Below are 15885 nucleotides of genomic sequence, written 5' to 3'. Positions count from 1 at the left end.
GGCAGGAGGCCCTGCCCCTCACCCACTCCTGCGTGGTTCCTCCTGCCCACAGCTGAAGGAGCACCCCGAGAAGGGCGTGTACGTGAAGGGGCTGTCGATGCACACGGTGCACAGCGTGGCCCAGTGTGAGCGCATCATGGAGACGGGCTGGAAGAACCGCTCAGTTGGCTACACCCTGATGAACAAGGACTCCTCCCGTTCACACTCCATCTTCACCATCAGCATTGAGATCTATGCTGTGGGTATGTGGGGCCTGGTGAGGGTGGAGGGTAGGCTGGACACCCTGAGCCAGGGGTTCTGATTCCTCCCAGCCAAGATACTTCAGCTCGGGGAGCTTCAGGAACCCCGTGTGAAACTGGGAAGAGATGCTCTGCTTGCCTGGAGGGAACACAGCAGGTCCCTCCGGATACTAGGATCTGGGGCTAGGATAGCAGCAATGCTAACAGTAGTAATTACTGGTAGCTGGCACTTACAAATGCTTACTATGTGCCAAGCACTTTGTGTGCATTATTTAGTTCTTACGACAGCACCGTGTTAGTTTCCTAGAGCTGCTGTAACAATTATCACAAAGTCGGTGGCTTAAAACAACAGACATTTATTCTCTCATAGCCCTGGAGGCTGGAAGTCCAAAATCAAGGTGCCGGCAGGGTTGGCTCCTTCTGGAGGCTCTGAGGAAGAATCTATTCCACGACCCTCTCTCATGTGGCTACAGGCAACCCTTGGCCTTCCTTGGCTTATAGCTGCATCACCCCAGCCTCTGCCTCCATTTTCTCACGGTCATCTCCTCTGTGTCTTGTCTTTCTCTTATAAAGACACTTGTCATTGGATTCAGGACCCGCCTATCTCACCTGGAGATCCTTACCTTAATTACATCTGCAAAGACCCTTATTCCAAATAAAGTCACATTCGGAAGTTCCAGGTGGACATATCTTTTGAGGGGGGGCATCACTCAACCCACTACAAACCCTATAGGGTGGATACTAATATTATTCCCATTTTACAAATGAGAAAATTGAGGTCATGTGACTAGAAAGTGTTAGAGCTGGGATTCAGTCACAGAGTGTTTATCAACCAGGTTGTTTGGCTTCTCTTTATAATTTCTCTACTCTTCTGTTACCTCACTCTTCCTTTTTTTTCTTGAAGCTACTAAGAAAGAGGAGAAGGAAAGAAACCTATATACATTCCAGGCCACCCCTATGCCAGGCCCTGTGCTAAGCACTTTACACACCTCATTCAATTTAAACCTATAACTATCCTGGAAGCAGGCATTATAATTCTAACTTTACAGGTAAGGAAGCAGTGCTTTGAGAGGTGAAGTAAATTGCTGGTTCAAGGTCCCATGACTGCTAAGTGGTGAAGCTGGGCTTTGAACCCAGTTGCCTCCAATACCTGGATTTTTTCCACTTACACTATAGCTGCCTTCAAGTTTGTGGTCCATCCCAAATAGAACTCCAAAAAGCAACAGAGCAGCAGGCAGTCTCAGCCCAACTAGAGACATAATTCCAGAGAGATCCTTGACCCAGGGTCAATAGCTTGGGTTGACCACACTGCCCAGTCTATGGTGACCTGGCCCCAGGCCAGCTGCATGGTGCTTGCTGAGTCTCCCACAGGAGTCATGATATGGGGAGGGCAGGATCAGTGTGGCTAGGGACTAGAGCAGATGAAGTGAAAGGAAGAGAGCAGGTTTGTTGTGTGCCTCTTGGTCTTTTCAGTAAGAGTATGAAGGATGGGGCAGGCTGCGTGGTAACAAGCTTTAAAAAAATTTAAAAGATGTTTATTGTTTTCATGCTAGAATAATACAAACCCAATAAAGATATTTAGAAATTAGAGAAAAATTATTGATTATTTTAGTACCTAAACACAAGTGTTAACATTTAAGCATTTTTTCTTTTGGGCATTTTTTTCTTATGAAGGTTTTAAACACAATTGAAATCTTACTCTTTGTGTAGTTTTTCATTTCCCAGGCCAACACTAAACAGTCTCCCTTATTATTATGACTGTGTCTTTATGACCCTGTGTGTTGGCTGGAGAAGAATTCATTACTTTTGGCCCTTTTCTAAGCAGTCCCCTAACCAAAAAAAAAAAAAACCGAACCCATTGCTGTCAAGTTGATTCTGACTCATAGCAACCCTATAGGACAGAGTAGAACTGCCCTATAGAGTTCCCAAGGAGCGCCTGGTGGATTTGAACTCCCGACCTTTTGGTTAGTAGCCATAGCTCTTAATCACTACACCACCAGGGTTTCCAACCAGTCCCCTACAAGGTGGTGAAGTTGTTTCCAGTTTTTCCATCTTGTACATAAAGCTGTGATGAACATCTTTGTGCACAAAGCGTTTCCTACTTCTAGGGTCGTTTCCTCAGATTAGATTCCCTGAAGTGGCCTTCCTGGAGCCTTTAAGACTTCTAGTTCATTCTGCAAAGAGCTTTCCAAAAGGACGATACTAAGTCGTCTCCTACCACCTGCATTTTTTTAGCCCGAAGAATCAAACCCCTCACATGTTCATGCCTCTACTGAATACCAGCCAGACTTTTTACTTCTCCTGATTGTTGTGCTCATGGGCATACCTAGGCCATTTCTGGTTTCACCCAGCAGGAAGCTAAGTGGGAAGCTTTCCTCCCCTCCTCCCTCAGCTAGGGGTTTGGGCCCAGCCCACTGATAAGTCAGAAATGACACCATCTCATTTGGAACAGTTTATGATGTAGTCTAGTGACAATCAAAGAGTTATTAGTTGTACCAACAGCAGCACGCTTTCATTTAATGAGCACTTACTGTGTGCCAGGCACAATCCTTAGTGCTTTACATACATGATATCAATGTGAGCCTCACAGCTCCTTCAGTTGTTCAGGGTGGATGTATTATCCCCATTTTACTGAGAGAAAGGCTGAGGCTCAGAGTTAAGTGATATTATTTCCCCATTTCACAGCTACCAAGGGGTAGAATGACGAAACCCTGGTGGTGTAGTGGTTAAGTGCTATGGCTACTAACCAAAGGGTCGGCAGTTCAAATCTGCCAGGCACTCCTTGGAAAATCTATGGGGCAGTTCTACTCTGTCCTGTAGGCTCGCTATGAGTCGGAATTGACTCGATGGCACTGGGTTTGGTTTGTTTGGTTTAAGGGGTAGGATGAGGATCAGACCTCCCAGGTCCGAGTCTTCAAAACCTGTGCTGCTGAGCCCACACTCCCAGCCAGTGCCTGGCACTCCTGTCACCCTTGACACCCAGGGCCCACCCTGCCAGCACAGGGGAACAGATAACTGCTGTGTTCCAGGATCCATGTGTTGTTAGGTGCCATTAGGTTGATTTTGACTCATAGTGACTGCATGTGATAGAGGAGAACTGTTCCACAGGGTTTTCTAGGCTGTTATTTTTACGGGAGCAGATCTCCAGGTCTTTCTCCCATGAAGCTTCTGCATGGATTCAATCCACCAGCCTCTCATGTAGCAAGTGAACATTTAACCGTGGTACCATGAGGGCCCCTAGGACCTGTGTAAACAACTGTGAAAATGTGCTGTCAATTTACTTTACTCATCTAAAAATCCCAAGAGGGAGCTATAGTTAGTCTCATTTTGTTGATGTGGGAAATGAGGATCAGAGAGGTACATGGCTTCACCAACATCGCACAGCATGTAAGAGACAACTGGGATTGGAACCAGGTCCAAACACAAAGCTGATGCATACATGCATACATATGTGTGTGTGTGTGTGTGTATGTATATATATTTTTTTGCATTAAGGCTACAATCCCTTGATGACCTAGACATACCCCCAGCCCCCAGCCTCACAGAAATTCCGTAGGAGCTATTGTGATCGCTATGAGAAATCCTGCCGCACTCAGAAACTAGCCTGCACCTCCCAGCCACTGCCCCCGAGGCCCCCCTACCCTGACCAACCTGTTCAATGCAACATGGTGGGAACTGTCTGCCTTTAGAGTCAGACAGCCCTGGGTTCTCATCTTGGCTTCACCACTTAGCAGCTGCATGACCTTGGGAAAGTTACATGCCCACTCTGCATCTCAGTTTCTTCATGGGCACATTAATAGCACCTCCTCCAGTGGGGTCCTTTGCAGCTAAAATGGAACCCTTGGTGGGTAGTGAGTGCTCAGTGGTTACCTGTCCTCATTACCTGGAGGCTTACCTAAAGGCCAGCCCCTCCTCTGCCTGGTCTGTCTGCAGATGAGCGAGGCAAGGACCACCTCCGGGCAGGCAAGCTGAACCTGGTGGACCTGGCGGGCAGCGAACGGCAGTCTAAGACGGGCGCCACAGGGGAGCGGCTCAAGGAGGCCACCAAGATCAACCTGTCACTGTCAGCACTGGGCAACGTCATTTCGGCCCTGGTGGACGGGCGCTGCAAGCACATACCCTACCGGGACTCGAAGTTGACACGGCTACTGCAGGACTCACTGGGAGGCAACACCAAGACCCTGATGGTGGCCTGCCTGTCACCTGCCGACAACAACTACGACGAGACGCTCAGCACGCTGCGCTACGCCAACCGAGCCAAGAACATCAAGAACAAGCCACGCATCAATGAGGACCCCAAGGATGCTCTTCTGCGAGAGTACCAGGAGGAGATCAAGAAGCTCAAGGCTATTCTGGCCCAGCAGATGAGCCCCAGCAGCCTGTCAGGTGGGGCAGCTGGGAGGGGCGGGGCAGGAAGGGTGGGGTGCCGGGGAGGAAAGGCAGGTGGGCGGCAGAGGGCCTAGAGAAAGGCTCTTTCCTTTTTCTTCTTGCCTCTGGCTTCCCACCTGAGAGAAGATGGAAATAATGCTCCCACCTCCTCTCTACTTCCTGGGAGCACATCTTTTGAACACTCGGGGAGAGCCCTGGCTAGTGATGGCCCCGAGGTTCTGCTCACAGGTGGCCTCAGGGAGAGGCCAGTCCATCTGGCATGGCATGTTAGCCCCAGGCTCTGTCACTCACTTCTGCCTCTGGGCTGCACATCCATCATCCCACACATCTGCCCACTGTGCCTGGGCAGCATTGTGAAGCTGTGCTGCTGAGCAGCTGGTGACTCACTCTTCCATGCCCAGCCCCAGTCCCAGTTAGGCACCTTGTTATTGCAGCTGTCACTCCCAGGCATTTGGCTGTCATCTGGCGGGTGGAAATCCATACCTGCAGGTTCTTAGAACCGAGGAACTCCAAGATTTTCTTTATCTGAGAACCCTTGGGGAAAGGAGCACAAAAGAGCCTGGGTTCATCTGTCCATTCATCCATCTCCCCACCCACCTTCTCCATCCATTCTACACACATACACACACCCATCCAGCCAGCCAGCTGTCCCTCCTTCCTTCCCTCCTGTCATCCATCCTCCCCACCATCCACCCATCCATTCATCCTCTCCATCCATCCTTCCATCTATCCATACATTCGTTCACCCATTCACCCATTCACCCATCCGTCCATATACTCTGTCCATCTGTCTATCCACTTATACTTAAACCCAGTTCATTAGTCCATCTGTTGATCCATCCATTCACCTGCCCATCCATACAGTCCATCCATCCATCTATCTATCCATTTAATCCACCTATCCATTCACTCATTCCATCTACCCATCCCAATCCACCCTCCCACCCACTCACCCATCCATCCCAAACTCACTGAGCCCTTCCTCTGTGCATGGACTTGTGCTGGGCAGTGGGGACATAGAGATGACTCAGACTCAGGCTCTGCCTCATGGAGTACCTAGTTGCTTGGGAAGAAGGACACTTTGGCAGATAGTCAGGTGCAACAAGATGAACTCTAGGGCAGATAGCTGTACAGGGCACTGCAGAAAGAAGTATGTGGCCAGGTCAGTCAGGGAGGAGGTGGCTGAGCCGAGTCGTGGAGGATGCCAAGTATCTCTATTAGGCATAATGAGGAGAGGCCAGTGTGTGAAAGATACACAGACTGTAAGGTGCGTCTGGGGAACTACAAATTCTTCTACTGGCTGCCTGGGGAGGAGGGAGGTGGGAGATCATGTCAAGCTTGGCAGGGGCTGGAGTGGAGAGGGTCTTGAATACAATGATGAGGGATTGGACTTTGGCAACTTGCCTTCCTCCTCTTGTCCTGTTCCCCACTTCTGACCCCATTGACTCTGAAGATCGCTTGGGGTCGATTGATGGAGGAATGGTGAGAGGTGTTAGGAGGGGGTTGGGGGGCTCTGCCAGTGGCTCCCCAAGCCCAGCAGCTGACATTTGCACAGCCTGCCAGTGGTTACCACGCCGCCTTACAGGGGGTGGGGCTGTTAGTGTCCCCTCTGGGATTAGGGGCACGAAGTTTAGCGCGCTGGGATGATCAGTGCAGAGCAGAGCTGAGAGCCCCACAACTAATAGCCAGTTCACTTCCTGGCTCCTTGGGCAAGTGGCCTCTCCCTCTGAGCCTTACTGTCCTCATCTGTAAAATGGAGAGAACACCGCTGGCTGCCTTGTTACTGTTGGAGGCAGCTGGGAGGATGACAGGCGATATTGCATGTGTGGGCTTAGCACAGAGCTGGGCACGTAAGGGCCCAGGAGACAACAGATGATGCTGTCATTTTATAGCAGGGCCTTGAACCCAGTTGTGTCTGACTCAGTAGTCACTGTCAAACATTGACCCTCTCTCAGCCTTACTTCTCCCCCTGGTTACTGGCATGATCCTCTCTTTTCCTTTTAGTAAAACTTGAAACACTTGTCTGCCTCCACCGGCTCCAGTTTCTCTCCTCCACTCTCCCTTGCCCCTAGTCCTGAAGGCTTCTGCCCTGTACCCCCTGAAGCTGCTCTTGTTGTCAGTAACCTCTAGGGCGTGAAACCCAGTGATCAAAGTCCAGGCGGGCTCAGCTCACTGCCCTCCTAGCATCCATGGAATCAGCGGATCCCTCCCTTCTCCTCGAAACCGTTGCACCCTGGACACGGCTCTGTCCTGGTTCCCTCCCTACCTCCCTGACCACTCCCTCCCAGGCCCCTGGGTGCTTCCTCCTCCTCTCCCCAACCTCCTAACATTGCACTAGGCCTGTTCAGTCCTTTCTACTTTCCTCTCCCTATGCTCACTCCAAGGGTGGTTTCATCCGCTCACCTGGCTTTACACACCGTCTCTATAGGGTCGCTATGAGTCAGAATCAACTCTACGGCAGTGGGTTTGATTTGGTTTGGCTAGCTCATAATTCTCACACGGAGACCTCCAGCCTGCCGTCTCCTCTGAATTCCAGACTTGATATCTACCTGTCTCTCTGCTAGGCATTTCAGTTTAGTGTGGCCGACACTGAGCTCTGATCTTCCCCCACCTGCATGTCCTGCAGTCTTCTCCACACTGCTGGTGGGACTGTCGCACGTGTGTGTGTTTCTGCGTGTGTGTGTTCCAGCCTGAGACCCAGAGTCACCCTTGACTTAACCAGGTTCTCTCAAACCCACATCCAGTCCATCAGCAAATCCTACTATCCCTGCCTTCACAATAAGGAGCCCTGGTGGTGTAGTGATTAAAGCTCTCAGCTGCTAACCTAAAGGTCAGTGGTTTGAACCCACCAGCCACTGGAGGGAGAAAGATGTGGCAGTCTGCTTCCATAAAGATTACAGCCTTGGAAACCCTATGGGGCAGTTCTACCCTGTCCTATAGGGTCGCTATGAGTCAGAATCAACTCAATGGCAGTGGGTTTGAGTTTTTTTTTGCTACCTTCACGTCATGTCCAGAATCCATGCCCTTGTCCCCACCCCACTTCTGCTGCTAGCACCTCTCAGCTGAATTACTGCAGGGGTCCCCTGCCAGGTCTCCCAGCTCTGCTCTTGCTCTCTCAGCATGTTCTCCACACAGCACCAGGGAAGTCCTGTTCAAATGCAAGTCGGATCCCATCACTTCCCATTCAGACCCTTCAGTGGCCCCCGTTTAACCCAGAGTAGAAGCTGAAGCCCTTATAACAGCCTCCAAGGCCCTTACAATCTAGTCCTTTACCTCTCCGGCCTCCTCTCCTCCCACCCTCCCCCTGGCTTGCTCTGCTTCAGTTACACTGGCCTCCTGGCTGTTCCTGGAACTGTCCAGGCCCACACCTACCTCAGGGTCTTTGCACTGACTGCTCCCCTCTGCCTGGTAAGCTCTTCCCCAAGATCTCTGCCCAACTCTCTCCTTCAGATCCCTGCTTTCATATAGCCTTGTCAAGGAGGTCTTCCCTGACCACCCGACTTAAGTTGCAACCTTTCCCTGGACCTTCCTTCTGAGGAGGCTCCTGCTTTCTTTTTCTTCTTAGCACATGTTGTCTTGTAACATGTTATGCACTTATTTGCTTGCCTTTCTCCCCCAGCTGAAAACTCAACTGGGGGAGAAATTGGGACATGGAGTTTTGTCTGTTTGTCCAGTGCTGCATCCCCAGTGCCTGGAACATGGAGGTGCTCAATACATGTTTGTTGAATGAATAAAGTAGCACTTTATATAGAGACATGTTTGAGATAAGTCCAACACTTTGAAGTCTTTTATAAATGAGCGCGTAGTTATCTTTTTTACCAATTGCTGCTTAGTTCCTGCAAACCACGCGTGCCTTGTTACAGCCCCTGATCTCTGCTCTCTTCCCAGCCCTGCTGTCCAACCAGATGCCCCTAAGCCCTGTCCAGTTTGAGGAGAAGCCACTGCCCCCACCCGTGATCCAGCACGACACAGAGGCAGAGAAGCAGCTGATCCGGGAGGTGAGACCTGCGTGTTGGAGACTGGGAGCAGGAGGGGAAGGGCTGCCGCCTTGGCTGCAGGGGCCCAACTCCAGCGCGCGCTCATTGAACCTTTGCCATCAGACTTGGGGTTGGTACTGCGGTCCCCCTCTTGTAGCTGAGAACTCTGAGGCTCAAAGAGGTTCCTTGACTTGCCCCAGGTCACATAGCTTCAGAGAGCCTGAGCAGGATTTGGAGTCAGGTTCCTGACTTGAGCGCAGGCCATCCTTATCACTGCCTGCGCAGGGAGAATAAAGAAGGGTGTGGTGTCTCCAGGAGACTTCTAGCTTGGGCCTCCATCCTGGGAAAGAAAGAGTCCAGAAGCACTGATATCATCTGAGGCAGGAAGAGCCTGCTTTGGGTATGTGCGTGCATGTACGTGTGGGTATGCATGTGTTTGCGTGTGTATTTGCAGGTGCAAATGTATGTGTGTGTTTGCTCTCTCAGTGCTGAGGGAAGGGGTGGCTGTAGATCGGTGGGTGCAGAGGAGGCATTCCTATGAGAACGGCTGATCAAGGGCAAAGAAGTCAGTAGAAAGAGGATTCGGTCCCCTCAGTAGGAGCCAACAAGCCTGGGCCTGAGAGCAGGGCATCTGGGTGGGCACCGAGGAGCCTTGCAGGCAGGCATTTGACTGGTGGGTAATTGGGGTGTTGGCCTCCAAGAAAACTCCTTTTTCACCTGGGGCACATGGGTCCTTTCACCTGTTTGCCTTCCCAGCATCCCTGGGAAACAGCAGGGCAAGTAAGACCTTTAATGTGCAGATATGGAAGTTAGCCCCTAGGTGGGGATGGGGCAGGCGGGCAGAGCCACCTAACTCCCACTTTAGGCTCTGTCCTGACCCTGATCTCTGTTGGTTTCTGGAGGTTCCAGCCATTTGAAGGCTTCGTTCTGAGACCTGTGGTGGAATTTGACATTTGACAGCCTCTTTTTTAGGGTACTGACTTTTTCGTGATAGAAGACATCCTACCAGGTAGAGACAGCTCTGCCGGGGCTGGGGCCTGACTGTGTCCACAGCTGGACCTCTGCCACTCAACTATGACCTCAGTTGGGATCAGCTCTGGGGTCCCCAGAAGCCCCTGTCAGGCTGTGGGGGCTTGGGCCCAGCCTGGGGGGGCCAGACTAGGTAAGGCCTGGGGGGCTCAGCCCTGTGGGCTGGAGGGCCAGGAGAAATTTATTAGAGTCCCGAAGTTCTGCCCCTATGACAGGCAGGGGGTTTTGCTGTCTGCTCTGGGGGAAGACTGTGAGGGATCTGGGAACTCAGCTGCTCACTCTGCCTTTTCACCGACTGGCTGGGAGCTCCTGGAGCAGAGCCTGGGTGTCAGGTCTATCTCTGGGTCTCTGGGCCAGGCTCAGTGGACATGCTGGGAAGGAGGGAGCCATTGGGGATGGCAGAGCACAAGCCCACAGTAACGAGAAAAGGCATGCTTTCAGGGTTTAAAGTGGGAGTGTAATCATGGGGTGACCAGTGGACTTGGGTCCACAGTAGGGGAGGGGAGGGTTGGCCATGGGGTGGGTTGGAAGTTTCTACCTAAGGACGCACAGTATTGAGTGAAGTGGAAGGACTCACAGTATCGGGTGAACAGATGCCCTGGCTGTGCTGTGAGGAGGGCATTGCCGCCCTCTAGTGGTCACAGGGAGAAGTGACGCTGTTCCAGGTGGGCAGTTGTGTGTTGCCAGTGGTTGGAGGGTCCTTGTGCCCTGGGAGCAGGGTGGCCTGCCTCCTCCCCATAGGCAGCCAGGTGGACACTGCATCCGAATGCTGCCACCTGAGCCCCCACCACCAAATTTCTGTTTACTGACTCTGGAGTTTCTTCTGTGAGCCAAGCATGGCTGAAGATGTCTGTCCTCCCTTTCTGCCTCCCATTTGTTCTTTCTGATATGACCGATGTTTACTGAGCACTTACTATGTACCTAGAACTGTGCTTCTCTTCCCATTCCAGAGCCAGCCAGAAAACCCTGGACAGAGGGAGAAGGCCTCTTTGTGTAGTAGAGAAGGCACTGGGCTTGGAATCGGCTTAGACACAAACTCTAGGTGTGACTCTCTGAGCTTCAGCCTCCCATCAGTACTGGAGGGTATTTGGACGGACTATTTCTATGGTCTTTCCAGCTCGGAATTGACTTGATGACAATGGGTTTGATTTGGTTTTATCCAGCTTTTGTTTCTACAAGTCCAGCTCTTAGGGGCTCTATGACCTTGGGCAGGTTGTGTAAGCCTTGGTTTATTTAACTATAGAATGGGTATAATAGCAGCTTTTCTGCCTGCTTAACACACATTGTAAGAAAATGAAATGAGGGGTTGTCTTCTCTTCCTTGGTTTGCATAATGCAAACCAACCAGGAGTTGGGGGTCTAGGTTTGCCCTCTAGCTACCTCTTCCCCAGTCAGTCATCAACAGGCATTTTCTGAGAATCTACTTGGTGCCAGCACTGCAGCTGGAGGAGATGCGGGACCAAGGGAACGTCTTTGTTTGTATGTTGGTTTGTTAGTTTTAATACTGGAAGTAATAGCGCCTGCTTTTCAGACTGCAGGGAGGAGTGACTGAGTACAGAAAGAGCAAAGTCCTCAAGCGGGTTGGGGTTGGCCCCAGGTGGTCCATCCATTGCAGAGCTTTGGGGCCAGCCTGCAGGTAGATGGGAAGATATGGGCAAGACGAGGGGGTTCCTGTCTGACTGCTTCAATTTTCTCTGTGAAGTACGAGACCGGAAATGTCTCACAAGAAAAATTAAAAAAAAAAAAAAGTGAGAATAGCTGTGGTGTTGCTGCATGAGTGTGTGTGCGCCTGTGTGTGTGCATGTGTTTCCAGGCAGCTTTTGCTTGGGGGTGCAGGTGCGGGTGGGCCGAGGCCTCGGTGTAACCAGGGTCAGGGCTCTCTTGGTGAAAACAGTGGCAGTTGCTGGGGTGAGGGAGTCCAGGGTGTCTGCTGAGGAACAAGCGTGGGGTCCAGTGATCTGGGGTCTCAGCTGGGGAAGGAAGGAAGCAAGAGTGGGGGCAGTGAAAAGCCGGAGGTCTCAGTGAGGTTGTCTATAGTGGTGTGGTCCTTGGCAAGTCAGTTAACCTCCCTGGGCCCCAGTAATACTGTAGGTATTGCCAGGAGGCTCAAGTGTATCTAAATGGGTTGCAGAATGCATAGATATACTTTAATTATGATGGTGTTTGACTGCTAAGGGAAAGGTCAAATGTTCAAGTCCACCCAGAGGTATCTGGAAGAAGGGCCTGGTGATCTTCTGAAAAATCAGCCATTGAAAACCCTGTGGAGCTCAGTTCTGACACATGGGTCGCCATAAGTTGGAATCAACTTGGCGGCAACGGGTTTGGTACCCTCTTCTCTCCCTCCCGGAGAACCTAAGTCAGTGCAGTGCCCCTCGTAGAATTCTGGGCGGGGCTCCTACCGACTGAGGGTACCTGGTGAGGTGAGCACGTCTGCCCCGGCTCCTGTCCCCTCCTGGCTTACTACAGCGGTGTAAAGCTGCAGGTGTCTGTCAGCTGTGGCTCCAAACCATGGAGGGCCACATGTGTGTAATTCATTCACAAATGCCCTGCCCACCTCTTGGCAGGTGTGGGTCCGAAGCCCGGACATCTTGCTTTCTGTATAACTGATTCAGTAGATAATTGTCGAGACCCTACTGTATGCTAGGCACTGAGGCCCCCAGACAGGGTGGTCCCTGCTGCCTAGGAGTTGCGTTCTGGTGGGGGAGCCAGACGGTACACCTGTACTTTAATACAGAAAGAGAATAGTGAAGCTTCTGATACAAGCTAGGAAAAAGTAGGTGAAGCAACCCGTTTAAAAAAAAAAAAAAATCTGTTGAGCTGAGATTTTATCCTGTGAACACGGGAAGCCACTGACAGGTCCTAAGCAGGGGACAGACATGATGTAATGGACGCTTGGCTGCTGCGTGGAGAAAGGTTTGGGGGCAGAAACAAGAATGGAGGTGGGGGTCTAGGTGGGAGGAGGCTATTTGGACAAGAGCTGGTGGGAATAGCAATGGTGGAGAGAGAAGCCGATGAATAAAACTGTATTTCATCGTTGATGGCTTGGGACCATTTGGTAAAAATTTATTTGTCGATACAGGAATGCGTTCATAACGTATGGTTGTGTGGAAAAAAATGAATTACAGACAAATATGTGTATTATAAACCAGTTGCCACTGAGTCAGTTCTGACTCGTGGCAACCCCATATGTGTCAGGGTAGAACTGGGCTTCACAGAGTTTTCTTTTTTTATTCTGCTTTAAGTGAAAGTTTACAATTCAAGTGAGTCTCTGATACAAAAACTTATAAACACATTGTTAGATGACCCCAGTTGCCCTCCCTACAATGTGACAATACACTCCTTCTCTCCACCGTGTATTTCCCATGTCCATTCAACCAGCTCGTGTCCCCCTCTGACTTCTCATCTGGCCTCCAGATAGGAACTGCCCACATAGTCTCAGGGGTCTGCTTGGGCTAAGAAGCACACTCCTCACCGTTATCATTTTAGGTCTTATAGTCCAGTCTAATCTTTGTCTGAAGAGTTGGTTTCAGGAATGGTTTTAGTTTTGGGCTTACAGAGAGTCTGGGGCCCATGACCTCTGGGGTCTCTCCAGTCTCAGTCAGACCATTAAGTCTGGTCTTTTTACTAGAATTTCATGTCTGCATCCCACTTTTCTCCTGCACCATCAGGGATTCTCTGTTGTGTTCCCTGTCAGGGCAGTCATTGGTGGCAGCTGGGCACTGTCTAGTTCTTCTGGTCTCAGGCTAATGGGGTCTCTGGTTTATGTGGCCCTTTCTGTCTCTTGGGCTCATATTTTCCTCATGTCTTTGGTGTTCTTCATTCTCCTTTGCTCTGGGTGGGTTGAGACCAATTGATGCATCTTAGATGGAACTTGGCTAGCTTTTAAGACTCACAAGGTTTTCAGCGGCAGCGTTTTTGGAAGAAGATTGTCAAACCTTTCTTCCCAGGTACGTCTGTGTAGACCTGAACCTCCAACCTTCCGTTAGCAGCCAAGCATGTTAACCATTTGCACCACCAACAGACTCCACATGTATTATTACCCCATGAAAAAATGCAAAGAGAAAAGTTCAGAAGAGTCTTCACCAGCAAGTAGTTATCCCAGTGTTGTGTGGGTCATTTTAATTTTATTCTTTTGGCTTATTTCTATTTTCTGATTTTTGTACAATGAATATACATTGTTCGAATGACTAAGAAGCAGACACTGAGAGTTGTGTTTTGAAATGGTGATAATTCTGCCTTCTCTATGCATTCCCTCTGCCCAGGAGTATGAGGAGCGCCTGGCCAGGCTGAAGGCCGACTATGAGGCAGAGCAGGAGTCTCGGGCCCGGCTGGAGGAGGACATCACTGCCATGCGCAACTCTTACGATGTGAAGCTGTCCACGCTGGAGGAGAACCTGCGGAAGGAGACAGGTGGGCTATTTTCCTTTCCACCTCCTTTTAGTACCTGCCATTTATGGAGCATTTTCTATGCACTAGACTCAGTTCTCTCTAACTCTCACAGTTGTTGTTAGGTGTCAGTCGATTCTGACTCGTGGCAAACCCATGTGACAGAGTAGAACTGCCCCACAGATTTCTAGGCTGTAATCTTTATGGGACCAGATCACCAGGTCCTTCTCCCGTGGAGCCGCTGGATGGGTTCGAACCGCTAACCTTTTGGATAGCAGCCCAATGCTTAACCGTTGTGCCACCAAGGCTCCTTTAGTACTAAAATTACCCCCATTTTATAGACAAGGAAACTGAGGCATACAGAGGATAAATAGCTCATTCACGGTCACACAGCCAGTAAAATAGAGCCAGGATTTGAACCCAGGCAGTCTGACCCCATAGCCCATGCTCTTACTCACAAGACCACATCCTGATGCCGTGGCCACAGCTGGGCCCCCACTCAAGGCTGACTGAGACCCAAACCAAACCAAACCTGTTGCTGTTGAGTCAATTCTGACTCATAGTGACCCTATAGGACAGAGTAGAGCTGCCCCATAGAGTTTCCAAGATTGTAATCTTTACTGAAGCAGACTGCCACATTGTTCTCCCACAGAACGGCTGGTGGGTTATAACTGCCAGCCTTTCGGTTAGCAGCCAAACTCTTAACCACGGTGCCACCAGGGTTCCTAAGGCTGACTTAGAGCTGTGAAATACCACCCATGTTTTATAGGTAAGACCCTGCCCTGAGTGTCTGCATTTTCTGCAGTCTTTTTGAGCCTGTCCCATAATAAACATTCAATCATGAGCAAGAGCATTTTCCTTCCCGGAAGGTTTTGTCTTCTTTTTGACATTCTAGAATGTTCCATCCCATGAGTATCATTCAAATACCCATGCTGCCAGGCAGCCCAGATTTCTTCATCCTCACCAAAATATTCTAAAATTGAATCTTGTAGTGGTAATGATGGTAACGTCATCAGTGCCAGTTATTAGGTATCACTGTGTGCCAGATACCATGTCAGGTGCTTTACCTGCCAGACCCTCCTTGTGCCCTCCCCACAATCCAGTGAGGTGGGAGCTACGGTAATCCTCACATGACAAATGTGGAACCAAGCCTTAGAGAGGTTCAGGCCACTAGTGAGGGAGTAGGTGTCATTATTTCAGGGAAGAGAAAATCAGAACTCTCTAAAGAAAGTGCTTGGACACAGTGATAAGGAAATGGATGGGATGTAAAAGAGAAAACCTAAAGCCTTGTGACGGGGGCAGTGGTTCAGTGGTAGACTTCTCGCCTTCCATGTGGGAGATCTAGGTTTGATTTCTGGCCAAGGCACCTCAAGTGTAGCCACCACCTGTCTGTCAGTGGAGGGTTGTGTGTTGCTATGATGTTGAACAGGTTTCAGCAGAGCTTCCAGAATTAAGACAGACTAGGAAGAAAGGCCTGGTGATCTCCTCCTGAAAATCAACCAGTGAAAACCCAGTGGATCACAGCAGTCCAATCCTGCTGTGCGTGAGGTTGTCCCAAGCTGGGACTGACTTGACAGCAGCTAACAACAACAACAAAAAAGCCCCGTAAGCTAGGAGCACTAAGAAAGGTCTTTGTGTGATCATAGCCCCATCCAAGCTTGGAGGAAGACACCACTTCCTCTAAGGAAGAGGGAAAAGACAGATTCCAGCATTTTCTGTCCTTAGAGTATCTGGTCCAGTCCAGTCTGGACCTCTGAGTGATTTTTATTTGATCTCTAACTCTAACTTGCACCCACAGCATTCATTTTTAACTCTAACTTGCGCCCACAGCATTCATTTAACTACTGTGGATCTAATATATCCTGT

The 15885-nt window shown here is 50.2% G+C and overlaps 1 protein-coding gene across 2 annotated transcripts in view; it reads left to right on the top strand.

Moving 5' to 3' along the window:
• KIF17 (kinesin family member 17) overlaps nucleotides 1–15885 on the top strand; it is a 55621-nt gene that overhangs the window by 14232 nt on the left and 25504 nt on the right. For both annotated transcript variants that reach the window (XM_064281412.1, XM_064281411.1), the window contains exons 4-7: nucleotides 53–242; nucleotides 4173–4625; nucleotides 8517–8626; nucleotides 13896–14043. In XM_064281412.1, coding sequence (XP_064137482.1) covers nucleotides 53–242; nucleotides 4173–4625; nucleotides 8517–8626; nucleotides 13896–14043 — 901 coding nt within the window. The remainder of the gene's footprint in view (nucleotides 1–52; nucleotides 243–4172; nucleotides 4626–8516; nucleotides 8627–13895; nucleotides 14044–15885) is intronic.

Source organism: Loxodonta africana, chromosome 3, assembly GCF_030014295.1.
Source record: "Loxodonta africana isolate mLoxAfr1 chromosome 3, mLoxAfr1.hap2, whole genome shotgun sequence".
Lineage (NCBI taxonomy): Eukaryota > Metazoa > Chordata > Mammalia > Proboscidea > Elephantidae > Loxodonta > Loxodonta africana.
This window is presented reverse-complemented; position numbering and strand designations above follow the sequence as displayed.